Below are 21,975 nucleotides of genomic sequence, written 5' to 3'. Positions count from 1 at the left end.
GGCATTCTGGTGGGAGGTTCGCCATACGTTGAGCTTCCAACTTCCCTCACAGTTTCCTGCAGGTTACACACCTGTAGAGTACTGAATTGATCAGTGTTTTACCTCCCAAGATCCACAGTCCCAATGCCCTTATTGCTCCTTCCATCAGGTGACGGCCCTGATGCCTTACCTGTTCATGGTGATGGCGAGTTAGCTGTAAGGACACATGGCTGTCTTTGGGCAGGATTACTGGACTCTTTTCTGCAGCTGGAAGTTGGGAGTGTATTAAGATGTCTCAACGTATTAAGAGATGCAAATGATATCGTTCTTTAGGATTGGGTTGAATTTCCTCAAAGGGCTGTCCTTTGGTATTGGTTTATTCGCTTGGAGAGCTGAAAACTCCCTCGCAAAAGCTGCTCTTTGAGTTGCTTTAAAGATGACGTCCTTTGCCTGGGCCAATTCATCCACAGTGCGAGGTAAGTTACATTCGTGCCATAATAAATGGAGGAAATTGTGATGGTCCTCCTGTACTAAGAAGCAATGGGACATATGCTGGATGTCTGCTAAGATTGCGACCTTCTCCTTCCGGGAGCGCAGCAGGACCCCGAGAAGGGTATTGTTAAGGTCGGGGCCTGTAAGGAGCATGTCATTAAGGGAGATACCAGCACACTGAGCACTGGAGTCAAAGACCACCCTGATCTGATTGAGTTTTTGTGGGTGGTAAGCCCCAAACGTTGGGAGGTACCAGCACTCCTCGCCTTCTCTCAGTGGCAGTGCTACTTCAGCATGTCCATTAGCGAAGATCTTCTCCATAAATGCTACGTATTGTTGCTGCATCTCAGGTTTCCTTTTCAGGTTTTTTTGCAAGGACGTGAACCGCTTGACTGCCTGCTCTTTGTTGTTTGGCAAGCGCTGGCGTGGTTCTCTGAAAGGTAGTGGGGCGACCCAATTATTTGCTTTGTCTCTGAAGACTTTGGTGTCCATTATTTTTAAGAAAATGGCATCTTGTGCTGATGGAGCAAGTTTATTATCATGCTCAGTTTGAGCGAAGACTGACTGACCCAGCGTCTTGTCGGTTACTTTACATTTGTTAAAACCTTGTCGTGCTTCCTTGATACACATGAAACATGTGCAGGGTTGAAAAATTGAATGGCGGCCACTCTCTAGCACATTGGTCTTGAGTGTGTTAACTGTTGGTTTGTGTACATTGCCAAGGCACACCTCTCCTACCACCACCCAGCCCAGATCCAGGCGTTGGGCAAAGGGGGCATTGTGTGGTCCATTGACCTGCTGCCTAACCTTGTGCACCCGGAGAACATCTCTTTCTAATAGCAGGAGTATTTCTGCTTTTGGATCCAGTTCTGGGATGTGCTTGGCAATGTGGTGGAGATGTGGCTGGTGTAGCACTGCATTTGGCGTTGGGATCTCAGTGCAGTTATTCAAAATCTCATTGCACTCTAAGAGTGGAGGGAGACAGATGACGACTTTACCATCCAGGGACTCAAGCTGGGAGCCTTCTGCCTTCCTTCCATAAGTTTCCACGCTGCCTGAGCAAGTTCTAATGTAGTATGGGAACTGATTACTCTCAATGTTGAACAAGTCAAAGAACTCTGGTCTGACCAGTGAGAGATTGCTCTGGTCGTCCAGAATTATGTAGGCTTTGATGGCCTTGTCTTTGGCTCCCTTAGGGTACACCTTAGTGAGGCAGATCTTTGAACAAGAACGGCTTGACTGAGCTTGACCGCAAACTTCTGTGCAGCTTGAGCTGACAGCAGTTGTCCTGGAGTGAGCCTCTCCCTCCCCGCCGTCTTGTTGTGAGGGTGAAGGAGCTTTGTCGTTTTGCGGTAACGGGCCGGGATGCATGGCCCCATCGTGATTAGTGCTATTACATTCTGGGCACTTCACAGAGATCGTACACTCTCTAGCAAGGTGAGAGGTAGAGGAACAGCATTTAAAACATATTTTTTTCTCCTTGAAAAGGGCCATTCTCTCTTCAAGGTGTTTTTTCCTAAACGTTCTGCATTTTTTGAGGGGGTGGGGTTTGTTGTGCAATGGACAATTCTTGCTAGGGTCATTGTTAGTTGTAAAACTTCAGTTTTATGCAATGAGACAGGTTTATTGATGTTGAAATTATTTGAAGTGGATTTAACTGGCTTGGTGTAAATTGTACTGCTACCTGGACTCATGAAGCTAGGGTCGTTTCGCTTCTTCGCCTCCTTACACACAAACCTAGTGAAATACTCAAAGGGAGGAAATCGACCATCATTCTCTTCCTTGTACTCTGAGCTAACAGACACCCACCTTTCCTGCAAACCAGATGGAAGTTTGTCCACGATTGGTCTAGTCCCATATGAAGTATCTAGGTATAATAGACCAGTTAAATAGCTGTCTTCTTTGGCGCCTTGAATCTCCATGAGTAAATCTCCGAGCTCTCTTAACTTAGTGTGGTCCTTGGCTGACTCCTTAGGAAAGTTTTCCAGACATCAAAATAGTGCCGTTTCAATAAGTTCAGGGGCCACATAGCACTCCCGAAGTCTCTCCCCTGCTTTGTGTAAGGCCAGCTTGGGGTTGTTAATGTATGAGTCTCACCTGTTCGCATGATTCTTTTCCCAGCCATTTTGTCATAAGATCCAAATCTTGGGTTGCTCCAAGCAGAACTCCGTGGATAGCGTTGGCAAATGTGGAGTACCATGCACGGTAATTTTCAGGTTTATCGTCAAACTGATATAGTCCTGAAGTGACGAGATTTCATCGTGCTAAATACTGTGCCATATGTTCAACTGCAAATGGCATGCTGGCTGGGGGAATATGTCGGTGGGTATATGACTGAGGGTGTACATTTGTCATGGAATTTGCTGTTCTGAATTCAGTCTTTGCCTCTCCTCTCGCCAAATCTGGTAAGTTTGGTGTCGAGAAGTATTTATCATCAGCCCTTTTGTTCTTGAATTCATCGCGGAGTTGCAAGGGTAAATTGTCTTCCTTGGATGGATGTGATGCAATTGGGCCTGTCTGAGACTCCTCATGAGGTGGGATTTTATCATATAAGTATGGAGAGGAAGAACAAATCTTCAAGTCCATTTGAGATCGGACATAGTCGCTTGTGCGTTCCAATCTGGTCCTTACTGAAGTAGATTTTACGTCATCCAGAACATGCATTTCTTCAGCACTTACTGTTATCTCTGCTTCCACCCTGGCAGCTTCTGCTTCTCGGTGTAGCGTCAGCACTTCTAACTCTGACTCTATCCTTACCTTTTCCAACTGGTTTTCGGCTTCTCTGTCAGCCGTTTCCTTTTCTCTGGCAGCCTTTTCCCTTTGGTTTTCGGCTTCTCTGGCAGCTGCTTCCTTTTTAAATTTTGCTTCTTGTTCGTCGTACAATGCTCGCACCTTGGCGGCTTCTGCCTTAGCTCTTGCACGGGCAGCCTTACTTGTTGATGCCCTACTGTCCCTGTCGCTGGATGGCAACGACTTGATGCTGGATCGTGATGCCATTGAAACACCTGGTAATGCCGCCTTTTCACTGTAGTGTTCTCGCATAGGTGTAAAAGAACTCTGAACTAAACACCAAGCATAAACCAGTCAATGGGGCGGTCCCAGTAAGATTAACTGTTTACTGTTCACTCTTCCACATTAACATATGGTGAAAACTGTTGATAAAACAATACAAAATATATACAGTACTTGTTTCCTTCTTGACATCACATTTACATCATAAATACTTGCAAAAGTAAAACTACAACAACTATATTACATTAAAGATGCGGCGTAACCGGGTGTGACATTATCGCATGCCGCGATATATCACAGACAACAAATTTACTTTAAACAACCTTAGCTTTAACTAGAAAGCGATAACAAACGAATTACTAAAGCGAAAATATAATAAACTAAACAAATGCCTTAAAGACAACACACTGTGCTTAATTGTGGGATTCCCAGAAAATGAACAAAAGCAAATAGTGCACCTCCAGAATAAGAGCTTCTTTAGTGGGGGCCAGAAGTAGAAATAGCTGCCCCCAAGCTCTTCAATGAAATGGTTGTAGCCACCTCAACCCACCTCGATCTCTGACCATCCCCCTAAGTGTAGAAGACTAGAAGAACATATCCATATTCACTGATATTCCCAGCCTTCCATTTGTATTGCATCACAACCCCTGCTTAATGCCTGGACTTCCTTAATTAGCATTCCATTTTCAAGAAAATACAGAGCTAGTTTCTATGACTCTACAATTCTACAATGACTCTACATTCTTTACAGACATTGTCAATACTTCCCATACAGTGTAAAGTAATTCTGCCACTCTTGTGGCACTCTGGGGGCTCATATTAAGGCAATACAAACGTAATTGAGGGGCTTCCTCCCCCCTACCCAACCTCTCCCTCTCCCACGGGAGAAGAACCCTACACCGTGGTCCTTCGTGGTACCACTGGGCCCTTGCAGTGGCTGCACGGAGTTTCAGTGCGTCCCTTAATACGTAATTCTGCAGTTGAGAATGTGCCAGTTGGCAGCATTCTGCCACGGACATCTTGAGCTGCTGGTAGACCAACAAGTCTCAGGCAGACCAATGAGCATCTTTCGCCGAGTTGATGATCTGCCAGTAGCACCTGCAGTTTGCCTCCGTGTGCACCCCTGGGAACAGCCTGTAGATCAGAGAGCCCTCTGTTATGCAGCCACTGGGGGTGAAGCATGACGCAAGCCCTTTCATCTTCCCCCAGACCTTCTGCACAAACCCACAGTGTGCAAGGGGGTGAGTTACTGATTGGTTCCCATCGCAGTCCTACCGTGGACAGTGGGTTGTGGAGGTGATATTACAGGCATACTGGGGGGATCTGACTGGGAGGCCCCTCTCAGAGGTCTGTCGTTGAAGCATTTTGCCAGATGACCTGGACACTCTGCTCAGGGAACTACCCCACTGTGTCTATCACATCCTTGTCCTGCAGTGTCTGCAGGACATTCTGTGTTGACCATTGCCTGATGCCCCTGTGGTCAAAGGCGTTGCTCTGTAAGAACTTCTCCACGTAGGACAGGTAGTGCGGCAACGTCCAGCTGACTGGGACATTGCGTGGAAAAGGGGCCAGACCCATCCTTCGTAACCAGGGCAACAGGTAGGACCTAGGCACGTAGTGGTACTTGGTGCCCATATAATTGGGTTCCACACAGAACCTGATGCAGCCACGCACAAAGCTGGTCATCAGGATGAGGGCGACATTGGGAACGTTTTTGCCCCCATTGTCCAGGGACTTGTGTAAGGTGACCCGTCTGATCCGCTCCATCTCATATTTCCAAATGAACCTGAAGACAGCTTGGGTGATTTCCAAGCTAGAGGAGCTGGAGGTGGGCCACACTTGCACCAAATGCAGCAATACTGAAAACACCTCATACCTGCAGATCAGGTTCTTCGCCATTATCGATAGGGCACGCCCTCCCCACAGTCCCAGCTTCTGCTTTACTTTGCCAGTCTGCTCTGGCAAATTCTTGTTGCTCACTTCGCTCCCCCCACCCCCCCCACTCCGAACCAGACCCCCAACGCCGTCACATGATCAGACCTGATGGTGAAGGGGACGCTGAATCGGTCAGGTCAGTTGCCGAAGAGCAGTTGACCTCTTCGTGCGGTTGACCCTGGCCTCTAATGCCAGCTCAAACAGGTCGCAGCCTGCAAACTGACCTCGGATCAGAGCAGAAGATGGTGACATCGTCCAGAGCTAGATATTTCCCAGCCGGTTTGATTAATATTTCTCTGGTGAAGGGTGGAAGAAAAAGTTGTGTTGGAAATAAATATTGTGTGTCTATTCAACAAAGTTTGCAGAGTCTGAATGGAGGAAACACAACTGGTCCACAGCCACCCATGCCTTAACGACTCTGGTGTTAATCCAGACCCTCCTTAAACATTCTCAGTTCAAACATTCTGTCAGTGTATTCCAGATATTACCACTTCCTGACTGAAGAAGGTCCCTCCTAAACCCCTCTAAATCACTTCCTCCTTACTCTAAATCTATTCCCTCTATTTTATGTCCTACAGACAGGAAGAAAAACTCTCCTGTAGTCTAACCTATCTATCCCATTCCTAATTTTATATACCTTACTCATGTCCACTCTTAAACTCCATTTTCCATTCTCTCCTCAAATAGAAACTACTCCATCCCAGGCAACAACCTGCTGAATCTACTCTGCAAACTCTCCAGCACTATCATATCCTTCCAGTACCTTGGTGATTAGCATTCTGGTCACAGTACTCCAGCTGAGGCCTGGTAAAATTTGATTAAATTGAAATATAACCTCCCTATGTATTTAGTAGAAGAATGTCTTTGACAAGGTACCACATGTTGACAAAGGCAATGGAACTGGGAAAATTAATGCAGTGGGTTTAATAATGATAGATGATGGAAAAATATTCCAGAGAATGTGGAAACAAAATGAAAACCTGTGATTTGAACAAGGTGACTTAGATGAACCGTCTTGTCTCCATGTTTGTAGTTCTACAATGGTTGATGCATCAAACTCATAACCTACTGATGATTTGAAATACTAATTTGTTTTTATTTTGTGCCAGAAGGTATTTCAGGACAAATTTGCCATGAGTACAAAATTCAGGAATATAATCAATGCAAAGTCATCAATCATAATTTCTCAAATTTATTTTCAAATTTATAAAAGGGATTGGAGGCAAAATGTAATTTTAAAGTTAGCTTAGAAACTGCTCATTCAAAGTGTCATATACATGTACAAAATACTGGTCTTGAGATGTTTGGGTTTCCTACAGTTCCTGACAGAAATTGGTCATGTCGTCAAATAAAATATTTGGTCTTACAGATTTAGAAAATCAATGAAAATAAAGGATTTTGAGTGTTATTTTAACTCTATTCCCCTAACTGAAGCCTGAAGGCATTTAGTCAGGCTATCTCATTGCTAACATCCCAAATGGTTCACTCCTTACTTCAGTTTTAATCCCACTTGTGAGAAAGCAGTGAGAATATACAACTGAAACTGGTATTTAGTTTAGGGTCTGATGACTTCATCTGATCCATACTGCAATTATAATTTTGGCCTCAATACAGAAAGCTGATTTGACTTTCCTGTCAGGTGAATACTGCGGGAGGAAGATCTGACACCTGAAGAGTTGATTTAAGGTATGTTTTTCACTTTCCTTATAAGACCAGGAGAAAAGACTCCTTAATCAATCCACCATACCCCACTGCACCCACTACACCAAATTCTGCAGCAGAATTCCACACGTCAGTGCCAGTGCCCCCATATGTGGAATCCATTGTCCACAGGAAGCTGTGGAGGCCAAGATGTTGGGTATATTTAAGGCAGAGGTTGATAGATTATTGATTAGTCAGACCATGAAAGGATTTGGGGAGGGCAGGAGATTAGGGCTGAGAGGGAAAGTGGGTCAGCCATGATGAAATGATGGAGCAGACATGATCGGCCAAATGGTCTAATCCTGCTCCTATATCTTATGAGACATGATCTTAACCATTGATGTGCATAGAAGCCTCAGGAATTAATATCACTGAGTATTCATGCCACCATGCTATGAGGCGAGGACTACAGATGTGGTGGTGCGCACCAATATCTCACTCCAAGTGAAAATAGTGCGTTTTAATTTTGCATCCATTTTACCTCATTGCTTATCCAAATAAAACTTTCTTACTGTTCCCATTGTTATGAAGGGATAGATCTAAATTATCCATTCAGGTAATATACTGAGGAAGCCATTTTGGTAATGCACCTGTGGTGCATCAAAATATATTTGCTGTCAGCAGCACTAAAAATATTTCACGAGATGTAAAGCAGCTGCAATGATTGGATTTGTGCTAATGCATTTTGCTCAAGTTGACTTGTGGACTGAAGGCATACTTTACTCTGTCAAGGTTATTTCATAACACAAACATTTTGCATATGCCAGCTTGGCTCAGCAGGAACCAATTTCCTGTCAAGGTCAGAAGCTCTGTGTGAAAGCCCTACTTTGGTTGTGGGCACAGCAACCAGTTCTGCTGTCTCGCAGCTCCAAGGGTCAAAATTTGTTGCTAATTTTGTCAGATGTACATGTAAGACTGTAGATTATCCCAGTGACTACATGGGTTTCTGCTGGGTGTTCTTTTTCTTTTTTCAAATCTCAAAGACATGCTGGTAAGTTCATTAGCCCCAGAAAATTACCTTTAAGTGCCATTAACTGGTAAAACCATCAAAGGGGGAATTGATGGGCCAATGGGAGAGAATGAATTGAATGGGTAGAGGAAAATAAGGAAGAGAAATGGGACCAAAAGGATTGATCCATTGGAAGCTAACATGGATCCAATGAGCTGAATGGCCTTATTGTTCATTTTAACAAATAAGTAATCAGGTCCAAAACTGGTACTACACTGCAGTACTGAGAGATTTGTGTCCGAGATGCAAATAATAAAGTGAAGTCCTATCTCCTGTAAAACATGAGGATGTGAAAAATCCTATAACCATTGTTCTAAAATGATTAGAAATTGTCCTCACAACCTGCTAGCATAGTGAGCTCAATTTACATCATAGAGGAACACCAATCAAGTTACTATTTTAATGTTTTTTTATGAGATGCTGCTAGGTTACAAAGGTTGACACATTTATCAACAGAACAATGATGAGGAATTTTTTGAATGCAGGTAAGACAACAGAACTTGAAACCTGAGAGGAATTCAGTTCAGCTTTTTGATCAAAACACTGTTCTGGTAATCAATAATATTCCTGCCGATGCTGAATTTGGTTTCTTGTGTGTTTTCCCGTTTTAGCAGACAGATGATGCAGCACAGACTGACGGACAACAACAAACACAGTCTACCGAAAACACAGATAACAAAACACAGCCCAAACGGCTGCATGTCTCCAATATTCCATTCAGATTTCGAGATCCAGACCTCAGGCAAATGTTTGGCGTAAGTACTGTGGATAATGAACCAGGAAGCGTCATTCTAAATGTTGTAATCAAATGATCAAATTACAATCAAGCCTGGCTTAAAAGATTGTCTGCATTATGAGCATTTAATGGCAAACAGACCCTACGAAACATTAATAATTCAAACTTGAATTGGAGTCTACCTGTCTGGACAAATGAGGTTGGTCCCAAAGATGGTCATTATAGACAGCGTTGACCATTTGATTTATCAGTTATGAATCCCTGCCATATTAGCTGTTAAGAGGGAGATAAGGCATCCTGTTGAATGATTGGTCAAAACTGTTTAAATTACACAAACTTACCTTTCTGGACATTGTATTAAAGAGAATCATATGCTATACTTAAAATTTAATACAATCTTTAAAATTCACATATCTTCATTAACAGCCAGCCCATTCAAGCATTTGTGAATTTGACAAGGGTTTAGAAACGTTAAGGCCTATAACATCCTTTGCACATGTTACAACACAAAAATAGCATTGTTCAGTCGAAAATTGGCCTACTTTAGAATCAAGGAATGTTGGGCACCTATCTGCAAGCATTTACACCTCTTCGAGGATTTGATTCATGAGCTTTTGGTGAGTTTTTTCCTGACACTGTGCTTTTTAAATTGCCAACACTCAAACCGGATTCATTGTCCTCACTGAGATCTTTAACCCTCTACAACCTATGCTACAGCCTGCAAATTTGCCCCACTAGTTTGCCCATGGAGGTCACTATTATAGTCACACTCAGTTTTCTAGCTTCAGGATCGGTCCAGGGCGCTACTACTGAAGTCTGCCTTGCCACATCACCTGTATGCTGTTCCTTGCTGTACTGGAAAGATGAACCAGATTATATACTCGAGGAACATGACTTCAGCCATTAGAGCAGGGGTTCCCAACCTTTTTATGCTATGGACCCTTACCATTAACCAATGTTGTGAACACCGCTTTAGAGGCACATAGGGTACACCCAGAGATTTAAACATTCCTAGAGTGTAGGTATTCATGAACTGCACTCATATCACTTTGGATCTTATAGAGACATTCCTGGAAGCCTTAACTCTAGACAGTCTTTGTGATCATCTTACAAAAATAACATGCCTCATGTGGGCACTATTCATCGCCAGTATATCTTGCATAATCACATACTTCTTGCCTTTGTTGCACTTCAATGAATGGATACTGCAGCATTCACTTGCAACTGGATTGTGGTATATCCTTTTAAGTGCAGGCTGTGGACAGCAACCATGAGAAGTTGCAAAAATCAATTGTCCACCCACTGCTGAAAATAACAGTGCAACATTGTACAGGGAAAACTGACAATGGTGCTCTGTGAATCTTCCAACTGAAGTTCTTGGCCTTCATCTGGACTTCACAAACCTAGAAAATACAACTTAGGACATAGGTCACTAGCGTAACAGTTAGTAAATGCTATCACAGCTCAGGGCATTCCAGAGTTCAATTCTGGCATTGTTCTGTAAGGAAGCCCAGTACGACCTCCCAGTGGAATGCGTGGGTTTCCCCCAGATATTCCTGTTTCCTCCCCATAGTACATACTGGATAGGTTAATTGGTGATTGTAACTTGTCCTGTGATTAAGTTAGGGTTAATCAGTGTTGTGGGGTTGCTGAGGTGACATGGCACTGTATTGCTAAATAAAACAAATGAAATAAATAACAGTACAGAACAGCACAGTGTAGGTCCTCATGCCCATAATGTTTTGCCAAACTTTTAACCTATTCTAAGATCAATCTAACCCTTTCCTCCCACATAGCCCTCCATTTTTCTTTCATCCATGTGCTTATCCAAGTGTCCCTTAAATGACCCTAATATGTCTGCCTCTACCACCACCCCTGGCAGTGCATTCCATGCACTCACCACTCTGTGTAAAATACCTACCTCTGACATCCTCCCTATATTTTGCTCCAATCACCTTAAAATTATGCCCTCTCATATTAGCCAATTCCACCTGAGGAAAAGTTGCTAGCTGTCATTCTATCAATGCTTCTTATTATCTTATACATCTGTCTTGAGTTACTTTTCATCCTCCTTTGCTCCAAAGAGAAAAGCCCTAGCTGGTTCAATCTATCCTCATAAGACATATTCTCTAATCCAGGCAGTATCATGGTAAATCTTCTCTGTACTCTTTTTATAGCTTCCACATCCTCTAGTGAGGCAATCAAAACATAACACAATACCCCAAGTGTGGTTCTAACCCAAGTTTTATACAGCTGCAAAATTACCTTGCATCTCTTGAACTCAATTCTTTGATTAATGAAGGCCAACACACCATATACCTTCTTAACAACCCTATCAACATGTGTGGCAATTTTGTGAGATCTGTTGTTGTGGACTCCTAGATCCTTCTGTTTCTCCACATTGCTAAGAGTCCTGCCATTAATCCTGTTCTCTGCTTTCAAGTTCGACTTTCCAAAGTGTATCCCTCACACTTTTCTGTATTGAACTCCATCTGCCACTTCTCAGCCCATTTCTGCATCTTATCAGAGTCCCATTGTAACCTTCCATACTATCGACAACTCTGCCAACCTTTTCAAATTTACTAACTCACTTTTCCACTTCCTTACCTACAGGGCAGCATGGTAGCATAGTGATTAGCACAACGCTTTACAGTATCAGCAATCAGCAATCAGTTCCTGCCGCTGCCTGTAAGGAGTTTGAATGTTCTCCCCGTGACAATGTAGGTTTCCTCCAGATGCTCCAGTTTCCTCCTACAATCCAAAGATGTATTTAGGTTAATTGGTCATTGTAAATTCTCGTATGATTAGGCTAGGATTAATTCTAGGGATTGCTAGGCAATGTGACTCGAAGGTACAGAAGGGCCAATTGTATCTCAATAAATAAATATATGTTATGTAAAAAAAAACTATATATTTTTTGGAAGATTGACTATTTAATTCAGATTCACAATCTTTTCTTAACCTCAATGCATTTAGTTTCCGCCTCCTAATGCCTCCCTATGTCTTTAGGTCTTTCCTATAAAAAATTATTTAGTTAACCAAGGAATGATGAGAGAATTGTCCAGTTTAGCAATAATTGAAGATTATGCACAGAGCAACAGACTCACTAAAGAGTCATACAGAGTTCTATGTTCAAAGAAAATTTATTATTAAAGTATATGTATACAACCTTGACATATATTTTTGCAGATGTTTACAAGGAAAAAGACATACAATAGAATTTCACATAAAACTATACATACATAGGCAAAGACTGACTAAACAAGCAATGTGCAAAAGTAGACAGACCATGCAAGTGAAAATAATACTGAGAACATGAGTTCTTGAAATTGAGTCTAAGTCATAGGATCTGTTGTTTCAGAGTAATGGAGAATTTAGTTATCCATGCAGGTTCAGGAGTCTGATGGACAGAGGGTAACAATTGTTCCTGAGCCAGGTGATGTGGGACTTTGGCTCCTGTACCTCCTGTCCAATGGTAGTAGTGAGAAGAGAGTATGGCCTGGTTGGTGGGGGTCTTTGATGATGGATGTTGCTTTCTTGTGGCAGTGTTCTGTGTAAGTATACTCAGTGTACTGAGGACAGGGACACAAGAGCTTACTGTTTTTTTGAGAATGCTAACAGTAAATCATTTAAATTATTTTCCCACTGTGAAACTCCAAGATAACTATAATCTTGTTTTCTGTCTCTAGAGCTTGGAAAATCTATGGTGTTATTCTGGCAACTTAATTTTATAGTTTTATTTTAATGTTCTCTAAACAACCACTATAAAATTGGTGAAATACCTCATCCAGTCACATTTAATCCTAGATTTACCTGCTATGAGGTATAGCTAAGGATGAAAGTGGTTTTCCCAGTTTTCGATTATATAAGTCAGTATTAAAAATAATTTGCTAAAGTTGCTTTTAATTCATTTTAGTTTATTCATCTGAATTTACTGGGATTCACACTTGAACCTGACACTAACAATACCAAGTCCACACAATGCATTTTGCAGCTTGGCTACTGGGTAACAATAGAAGAGCAAAGCTGCTAATCTTCCTTTCTGCATGGGTGAATAGAACAGCACAATTCAGGCTTAGCCAAGCTTTTGGGTAAATTTGTTTCTGTTCCAGACTTTATAGCCTACCCAGCTGATCAGTTTGGGTGTTTATTCCTTTCACTCTCTCTCACTAAGATACAAGACAGTGCCAAGTCGCACAATTCCTCCACCCATCCACTTTTCTTCTCTTCTGGTCTCACTATCACCTACATGAGAAGTCTGCAGATGCTGGAAATGCAAAACAACGCACACAAAATGCTGGAGGAACTCAGCAGATCATACAGTATCTATGGAATTAACGAACAGTTGACATTTCAGGCTGAAATCCTTCTTCAGGACTGAAATGAAAGGAGGAAAATGCCAAAACAAAAATGTGGCAGGAGGAGTAGGATGCAAGCTGGAAGTGATAAGTGAAGCCTAGTAGGTGGGAAAGGTAAAGAGATGGTGAGGAAGAAATCTAATAGGAGAGGAGAATGGACCATAGGAGAAAGGGAAGGAGGGGTGGCCCAGGAGGAAGTGATAGGCAGATGGGAAGAATTAAAAAGCCAGAGTGGGGAATAGACAAAGAGGGGATACTCCTTTCTCTCCTCCACCTTCCTGTGCTGGCTTCTACCCCTTTCCCGTCCAGTCCTAATGAAAGGTCTCAGCCTAAGCTGTTGACACTTTATTCCCCTTGTTGATGCTGCCTGATCTGTTGAGTTCCTCCTGCACTTCGTGTGTGTTGCTCAACATTTTCAGCACCAGCCGAATCTTGTGTTTTTGCCAAGCGTCCTTTACCAAACAGGTGCTCGGAGTTGAGGAAACACGTGGAAGACAAAAGTTAATGTAGAGAAATTCACTGCAAGAGAAGACTATTACTTCAGTGGAAGGAAAATAGTAGGTATGGAAGATGATAGTCCACCTGATGTTCAGGGTAGGATCTCAGAAATGAGAGCACTAATAAAATCAGTAGTATAGGGAGTCACTATAGTATATACAGAGAGAGGTTCTGCCAGGAATTTGGTTCAAAAGAATTGCCCCACATTTCAGTGCAGAAAGGCTGCATGTAAGGGCTGGGGTTGGGTAAGCCAGGGTTAGTGGTGCAGCTGCTCAGCACTAAGGTACACCGGAGCAACTACATTTAGCTTACCAATTACAGTTTAACTTGGTGCTGGAAAGATGTTGTGGCTCTTGAAACAAACAACAAGAATGATTACGGGTTAATGCACCAAAAGCTGCAAATACAACAAATCTGAAAGCAAAACAGAAAATATTGGAAATACTCAGGAATCTGGATAGTATTTATGGATGGTGAAGCACAATTTATCTTTCAGGATCAGTGGTGTTTTATCAGAACTGAAAAATTTCTCTCAGATTCCTCACCTGCTGGGTAATTCTACCAAGTTTTGTTTTTACCATAGGGTCAAGGTGATTGGATTATAAGCTGTAATTATGAAAATTAGTTGCATCGTTCGTGGAAAAGAGTAAAGATGTGAGAGGGGCATTGATTATTGATATTTGGATTCTGAAAGAATGAAAGTCATCTTGCCTTATTCAGACCAATGGAACATAACCTGTGTTTGACAGGGTCTCAATTTATCTGCAGAATGAGCAAGCTCGTGAAATGCTAAAAGCTGAACATACTGATTCACTGCTGCACAAATTAGATAGATGCAAATCTTGGATATGTTATTTGAACAATCATTAGAGATAATGGGTCAAATTAAGCTGGATGTGGCCCATCACCCAGCAGCGCTACTGGTAATGTAACCAACATGCATTTAGTTGGATCAGATACAGAGGACTTCAAGATGATTCCACTCTCGTGGGAGGGACCCAGCGAGCCCTGGTGAAGCCGTGGTGGTAAAGACATCTCTTGTGCAGTTCCACAAGAGCCCGGGCCCAAAGGATACTCCAGTAGCCAGTGAGATTAAAAAAAAACCCTGCCATCAGACCCTCAATGGCTATCGAAACTGCCAAGACCTTTTAAGTTGCTCTTAAACATCTCTGACTAGCAGTTAGTTTAAGTAATTGTTAAAGAAACTACTTACATTTCAAAAATAGAAACAACTTAAATATATTAAACCACAAAATAACTTAAACTATTAAATACAACCAAGTAAATAAAGCCAACATAAATGCATTTAACTTACTTTTTTTCAGCTAGTCTACAGGCTAGGAATTTTCTTTCATTTCATTATGGTCACTACTCCTGCATTAGAACTGAATGCCATAGGCAGATACTCTGGTGTAATACTGTGGAACCCCAGTCCAGTTGGACTCTGCTGCTGGACTCCGTACCCAATCCACTCATGAATGGAATGACAGATGCAGCTGGCTTGCATTACTCAGCACATCCTAAGCTTAGACAAGACTGGTACTTGTTAACTGAAGTGAAGTAAAAGAAATCCCATGCCACTGTCAGATTGGCTGTACAGCCTAGACCTTGCTCAGAGATGAAGAAAGTTGTATGATATTATCAGACTTAGAATCAGATTTAATATCACTGCCAAATGTTGTAAAATTTGTTAACTTTATGGCAGCACTACAATGAAATACATGATAAATATAGAGAAGGAAAAAAATGAATTTCAATAAGTGTGTATCTGTATATATATATACACACACACGCACACACACATGCACACGCACACGCACACACACACCCACATGCACACACACTTAATGAAATTCAGTTTGTGTGTGTGTCTATTAAATAGTTAAGTTAAAGAAAGTAGTGCAAAACAAAAATAAAAAAAGTACTGGGGTAGTGTTCATGGGATCAATGTCCATTTAGAAATCAGATGGCGGAGGGTCAGGAGCTGTTCCCGAATCGCTGAGTGTGTGCCCTTAGGCTTCTGCAGTAACGCTGTGTAGAGGGCATGTCCTGGGTGGTGGGGATCCTTAATGTTGGATATCTTAGTGAGATCCAGTTACAGATACAGATACAGTTACACGTACAGATGTCCTAAACTTTCTATCAAGTGGAAATATCTCATCACTTACCACTAGAAATTGAAATTGAACTGATCAGGTCTGCTCCATTGGTTTAAATAGAGGAGAAGGTCTGTGAGGGAGTAAGACATGTTTTATATATTTTAAATAGGGTGAATTTATTTAATTGTTTTAAAGATCTTTTCAATACTTTATACTTTGAAGAAAAATAATAATCTTCATTACTTCAAATAATAAGTTTAATGGATTTTGAAAGTTTCAATAAATCAGAAGCATTTTTAATTCCTGACACCTCAGGCAACAGACTAAACTAATAACTATAGCTAAGCTGGTAACAAAGGCTTTTTCAAAATTTTGCAACAGAACCTCCCCATATCTCCCAACTGCCTGCCCAATCCCGAATCCCAATCACCTCAATGAAAATTTTTGATGGAAGATGTTGTGATAACATGGCCCATGGTGCTGAGAAGGTCAGGCCATTCAAAATAACAGGTTGACATTAGTGTGAACTTCTTTCACGGGTCACAAGTAGGCATATTCTGAGTCAGTGTGACAGCTGACATTCTTCAGGGGAATTTGTGACTTTAGACTAGTTCATTCTGAGCATTCTTTGGAGGTTATTTCCTTAATTCACATCTGGTTCTACTGTAATCTAAACCATATTAATTGATTGTTAAAATTAATTGACAATTGCATTATCATTGTCTTATATAACACCCAGGATAGTCAAGGCAGAGCTGAGAGATGGTCAGAGTCTCCTAGAGCAATTCCTGCTTTTTGAAATGTACATGAAAATAGTTTACACTGTAAAAAAAATCTTTGTTTTATCTTCACAGCAATTTGGTAAAATCTTAGATGTTGAAATAATTTTTAATGAGAGGGGATCGAAGGTAAGGTATCCAATCTGTAATGTATTTGCATGCTCATAGATTTGTATGTGTTTAAAAAAAACTGTTAACTGTAAGATAAGGAGGAACAACTGAACTGATCTAGCAGTGAATAGTTAGACTTATTGTAATATTCAACCACTAGGGCACAAAATTTCTTTAAGCATTTTATTTCAAAGACAATGTTTGCACTAATCTGAACATTTTTATTCATGGTTTTAAACATTTTTCCTCTTGTAAATTCTCTTTACAAGCTATAACTTCAATGTAGAAATGTGTTGCTAAATTTAAAGAATGATTAATATTTCTGCTAAAGGCTGTTTTCTAATATATTTGCATGTATTGAAATGAAAACTATAACATACCATATTTTTTAGAGCACTAAACTAGGGAAACAGTTCAGTTCCTTCCAACTTTGAAACCAGTGTTTCCATTATGTGTATTACTCTGCTGGCAAAATCCCAATCTATTGAAAGAAATGCAATTGTTTATCAGAATGTGAAAATTTTTAAATCATATTCCATCTACTTTTAAATTTGTCCCCATATTTTCATCATCAGGTAGTGTCAGGAATAATGGCAATCTAAAATGATTGGTGGTGATGATAAGTTTATGCCCATGGGGGCAGAACGGTAGTGCAATGGTTAGCAAAGGGGTCAGTTCCTGCTTCTGCCTGTAAGGAGTTTATGTTCTCCTTGTTGCCACATGGGTTTCCTCTGGATGCTCCAGTTTCCTCCAAGGACGTTCATTGGTCATTGTAAGTTGTCCCATGATTATCGGAGGATTTAATTGGGGAATTGCTGGATGGTGTAGTTTGAAGGGCCTGTTTTTTATATAAAAAAATAGATTAACATGTATGGACTGCACTGATTGTGGGGTTATAAGTGGTGTGGGTGGTTTTGATTTCTTCTCCCTTCCTACTGATTAGTTCTGAAACTGCAATTCATTCAGTCCGGATAAGAACCAATAAAATGTGGTACTGTATTTTTATCAGGAGAATGGACTGCTAAGGTGCACTTTTTAAAAAAAGACATTGAGCTTCAGAAAACTGAGAAAGACACAGCAAAAATAGAAAGCTGAAAGTTAGCTATCCATCCCCTGCTTATTATCTCCTTCAGAAGTTTTGCAGGTAACTCAGTCACCACAAGTATTGCATTTATGTGCAATAATTGCTTTCGCTTCTCTGAGCACCCAGCAAAACTTGTGAAATTGTTGATATTTCTTATCATTGAAGCATTCCTAATTACAGTGAGGGACCGAGAACTCAGGAAGCCCTACTGTTTCCAAACATCATTTACTTTTTAGTCATTTATGAAACTGAAACCATTTTGAGGATTGTAGGACATATTTCCAGCCTTCCCTCTAACCACTGAGCACACTGAGATACCCAGTTGAGGGTAGGCATGGATACTTCACTTGATATGAATGTGAGTCTAGAAATTTTGTTCCTTGCAGAATTGGGGAGTTGAAGGCCTGGAGTTTGGGAGAATCCACATCTCATGGGTTACACTTTAACTCTGTATATCCTCCCAGAGTCTTTGTTTTGCAGCTTAAACTTAATGACCTATATTATTTCAAAACCCAGATTTTTTTCCCACTAAGTTATGATAGGTTCATAGGCAGTTCGTAATTCCAACCCTTTGTAGACACAGCAACACTAAAACACAGCAAAGTATTTTTTTCTTAATGTTTCTCTTTGTAACAGATTTGACTTTAAATGTGATCAAGACTTGACTTAAATGTAATCAAGATTTGACTTAAAATGAAATAAATGCCTTTTCTTTGCTATTATAAATAAAATGAGATTCTGTTCTATTGACCCAAGTCTGAGTGAGTCTTGAAGCAAAGCTACTAAATTGCAGTCATATGCAAATTAGCCATGAGGAAAAACGATTCGAAAAAACAGAAATTCTAAACTGTGCTTTGTGATAGTTGTGCAGTCTCTCAATGTCAGTCACCTGGACAGCACTTCACACAGGAACTCACTCATTAAGATGACCACTCTGACAGATCACAGTTCCACGTATGTTACTTCTTTCCAATTCAGATGGCTTTCAATTCATACTCAGACACACTCCACTACTGAAGTGCTCTTTTAGGCCATTTCCTTACCTGAAGTGGTGCTTAAGAAGGTGCTGTTCTTCAGTGGTAACTTATTGCACATCCTCCAGCTCTGCCTTCTGTATTATTGTAGTTGACAGACCAATAGACAAACCCTCCATCTATTGCATTACTCTACTTACGTCACCCATTGCCTGGCATGGAACACAGAACAACAGAGCTCAGAAACAAGTTCTTCAGCCCACATTGTCTATGCCGACTCTGGTATCAATTTAAACAGCACATTTTCCTGTACATAGTCTGCATCACACTCTGTCTGTTCATGTATCTGTCTGAATGCCTTTTAATTGCTCCTGTCATACCTACTTCTATCATTTCCCTTGACAGAGTGTTCCAAGCCACTCTCTATGTAAACCAAAAGTTGCCTTGTAAATTTATTTTAAACATCCATCCCTCTCAGCTTAAAACTATGCCCTCTAGTATCTGACACATACACCCTGGGAAAAAAAATCTCTGACAAGGCTTAGAGACACAAGTGACTGCATTTGCTGGAAGTTGGGGAATCTGTGTTCCTCCAGCAGCTTGCTTTTCGCTTTGACAAATGTTTTTTGTAGTATCATTACTCTATGTCTCCACAACACTGTTGGTTGACAATTTGTGGCATTTATGAAGAACAGATTTCATGTCTTCTTTCAGATCTGTCTGATCTGGTCCATCGCTTTATTCACACATTGTTTGCTCAGTCACATTATACAATGGACTTTTTCTGCGAAGCTCTTGTTTTTTTTTTCCTGCTATGATGTGGAAATAATCTTCTACAGCCTGTAGACTATAAGTTTTATTTTCTATATTTGTTGTGCTTCTTTACAATATAATCTCAGCAATGCAACCCCTGCTGAGTTTTGTCTGAATATTCTGCATTCAATGTCATAGTTCCATTGAGAAGGATTGCAGAGCCACCTAGTCAATCTTAGTGTTGTCAGCTTAGGAATAGCAGACATAGTCAACATAATCTTATGGTCAGTGACTAAAGTGAATGGTCTTCCCAACAAAAATATATAAAACATTCTAACACCAAAAATAATGACCAATATCCCAAATACTATTTGAGCATTCGTATATACTTTTTTAGAGTGCAATTGAAGAGAAAGCATTAGGTTTCTCATGACCACGATATGACTTGTAAATTCCTCAACTCTATTCTTGGGAGAATGACAAATTTTAGCACTTGCTTGATGTTGTAATGTGCAGAACGTGACTCACGAGTGAGGCTTTTAATTCCCAAATCACAATAATTTTGTTAGTCTTTTCCTTGTCATTATAGTTCTTCATTCTTTAATGGTTTGTCAACCAGAAAAGTTTTTTTGTGTTGGAGCTGATGAAATGATTGGAGTTCATAACATTTTTGGGCTCAGGAGATACTCAAATCTGCTTATCATTAACTCTCAAGCCAAATTAAATTATACCGTATTGCGCCAAAGCATATTTTCTTTTTATTAAGCTTCACATTATGCTGACAATATTTCTGAAACTTATGATTTTGTATATGGACTCATTTCATCTTCATTGTTGCTCTTCAAGAGTGTCATTCACTTGAAGAAAACATGCATGCCTTCTTTCTTAATGGTTTGAAGGGCTCCCGTGCCTTGGTAGAACCATGACATTTCTGACATAACTGACTTGCCATTTTGTGTTGCCCACCAATTTGATGGAGCTTGACCCTTTATCCATACTGAATTTCCATCTCAGACCTCCTGTGATTAATTATGAGCTTTGCAGGCACATTCTACGATCACAATTTGTTGTCACTTGATTTCATCAGTGGTTTTGTTCACTTCAATGACTGTGATCATTCTTCACCAGTATGTATGCTCAGAGTGGTTTTGAACCTATAAAGTAGCCCATTACTATTTGTACACAATGAAGTATATTAGGAGACAAAATCTTGATTTAAAAACAGGTTGTTACTAGATTCCAATTAGTTAACAGATTACTTCTAGTTTAATATACCCATGGCCCTTCTTCCTGGACTCACATTGTTAGTCCAAGGATCACTCCTTGTTCAATTGCCAGATTCATCTCGACAGCACCCTTTGCAACGTCATGGACATGGAATTAGATTTGACAGGATATACTTACATTTTTAACTCTCCAGGTTTTTCTGATTGCTTTGCCATCTCTGAAATTCAGCTACTCCAGGATTCAGTCAGCTGTTCTCCCTTTCATTCCCAATAAGATGCCGCTTATTGTGAATTCTGTTTCCATACTGTGACTTGAATTAAGGCTCCCTTAGCCCCATCCATGTTCACTATGAGTACATTACTTCTTCCCATCTTTGTACAGTTTTCCAGTGCTATAACCTTCAAGAATTTTACTTTCACCCAGTTCTCTTTCCTTCCAGGTTTCCACAGGAGAATATGGCCCAAAACTAAGCAATTCCCTTTATAAACCTTTCTACCTGTCCATTTCCTTTTCTCCTTTGAAATGTCTCCTATATCTACTTCTGACCAAAATTCATCACCTAGTATCTTTTTTTTTTGCCTTAGCTTTTTAAATATTTTTTCTGAAGTGACTGAGATTCTCAACAGCAATATTGGTATTGGGATAGAAGAAGATTCCTGTACTTCCTATACTGCTGCCTGAACTTTAAAATTAATCTGATATTGATATTCTATTATATTAACTGTAATTTTTATTCCACATTATCCCATTTGACGTAGTCATTTTAAAACTGGGGGGAAAAAAAGTGTGCCTTAAAATTTCCAGGCCTTCGAATATAGAACTGCCATTGCTCACCTAAATAAATCTGCAGTACATGACAAACCATGTACATGCAGAATTTTAACTTTTTTCTAATGTTTTAAATCCTTAGTAATTTTGATTATAATCAAGAAGGAAAAATCAACTGACTTTAGTACTCACAAAGATGAGAAAATTTATAGATGCTGGAAATCCAAGCAATACACCCAAATTGCTGGAGGAACTCAGCAGGGCAGGCAGCATCAATAGAAAATGGTAAACAGTCCAATGCAAATTATTTGCAACACACACAAAATGCAGGTGGAACGCAGCAGGTCAGGCAGCATCTATAGGGAGAAGCACTGTCAACGTTTCAGGCTGAGACCCTTTGTCAAGACTAACTGAAAGGAAAGATAGTAAGAGATTTGAAAGTAGGAGGGGGAGGGGGAAA

The 21,975-nt window shown here is 40.6% G+C and overlaps 1 protein-coding gene across 3 annotated transcripts in view; it reads left to right on the top strand.

Moving 5' to 3' along the window:
- rbfox1 (RNA binding fox-1 homolog 1) overlaps window positions 1-21,975 on the top strand; it is a 457,674-nt gene that overhangs the window by 306,291 nt on the left and 129,408 nt on the right. For all 3 annotated transcript variants that reach the window (XM_059979445.1, XM_059979444.1, XM_059979446.1), the window contains exons 3-4: window positions 8,740-8,883; window positions 16,674-16,727. In XM_059979445.1, coding sequence (XP_059835428.1) covers window positions 8,740-8,883; window positions 16,674-16,727 — 198 coding nt within the window. The remainder of the gene's footprint in view (window positions 1-8,739; window positions 8,884-16,673; window positions 16,728-21,975) is intronic.

This window comes from Hypanus sabinus, chromosome 9, assembly GCF_030144855.1.
Source record: "Hypanus sabinus isolate sHypSab1 chromosome 9, sHypSab1.hap1, whole genome shotgun sequence".
Lineage (NCBI taxonomy): Eukaryota > Metazoa > Chordata > Chondrichthyes > Myliobatiformes > Dasyatidae > Hypanus > Hypanus sabinus.
The sequence above is the reverse complement of the archived record's forward strand: the minus strand, read 5'-3'. Positions and strand labels throughout refer to the sequence as shown.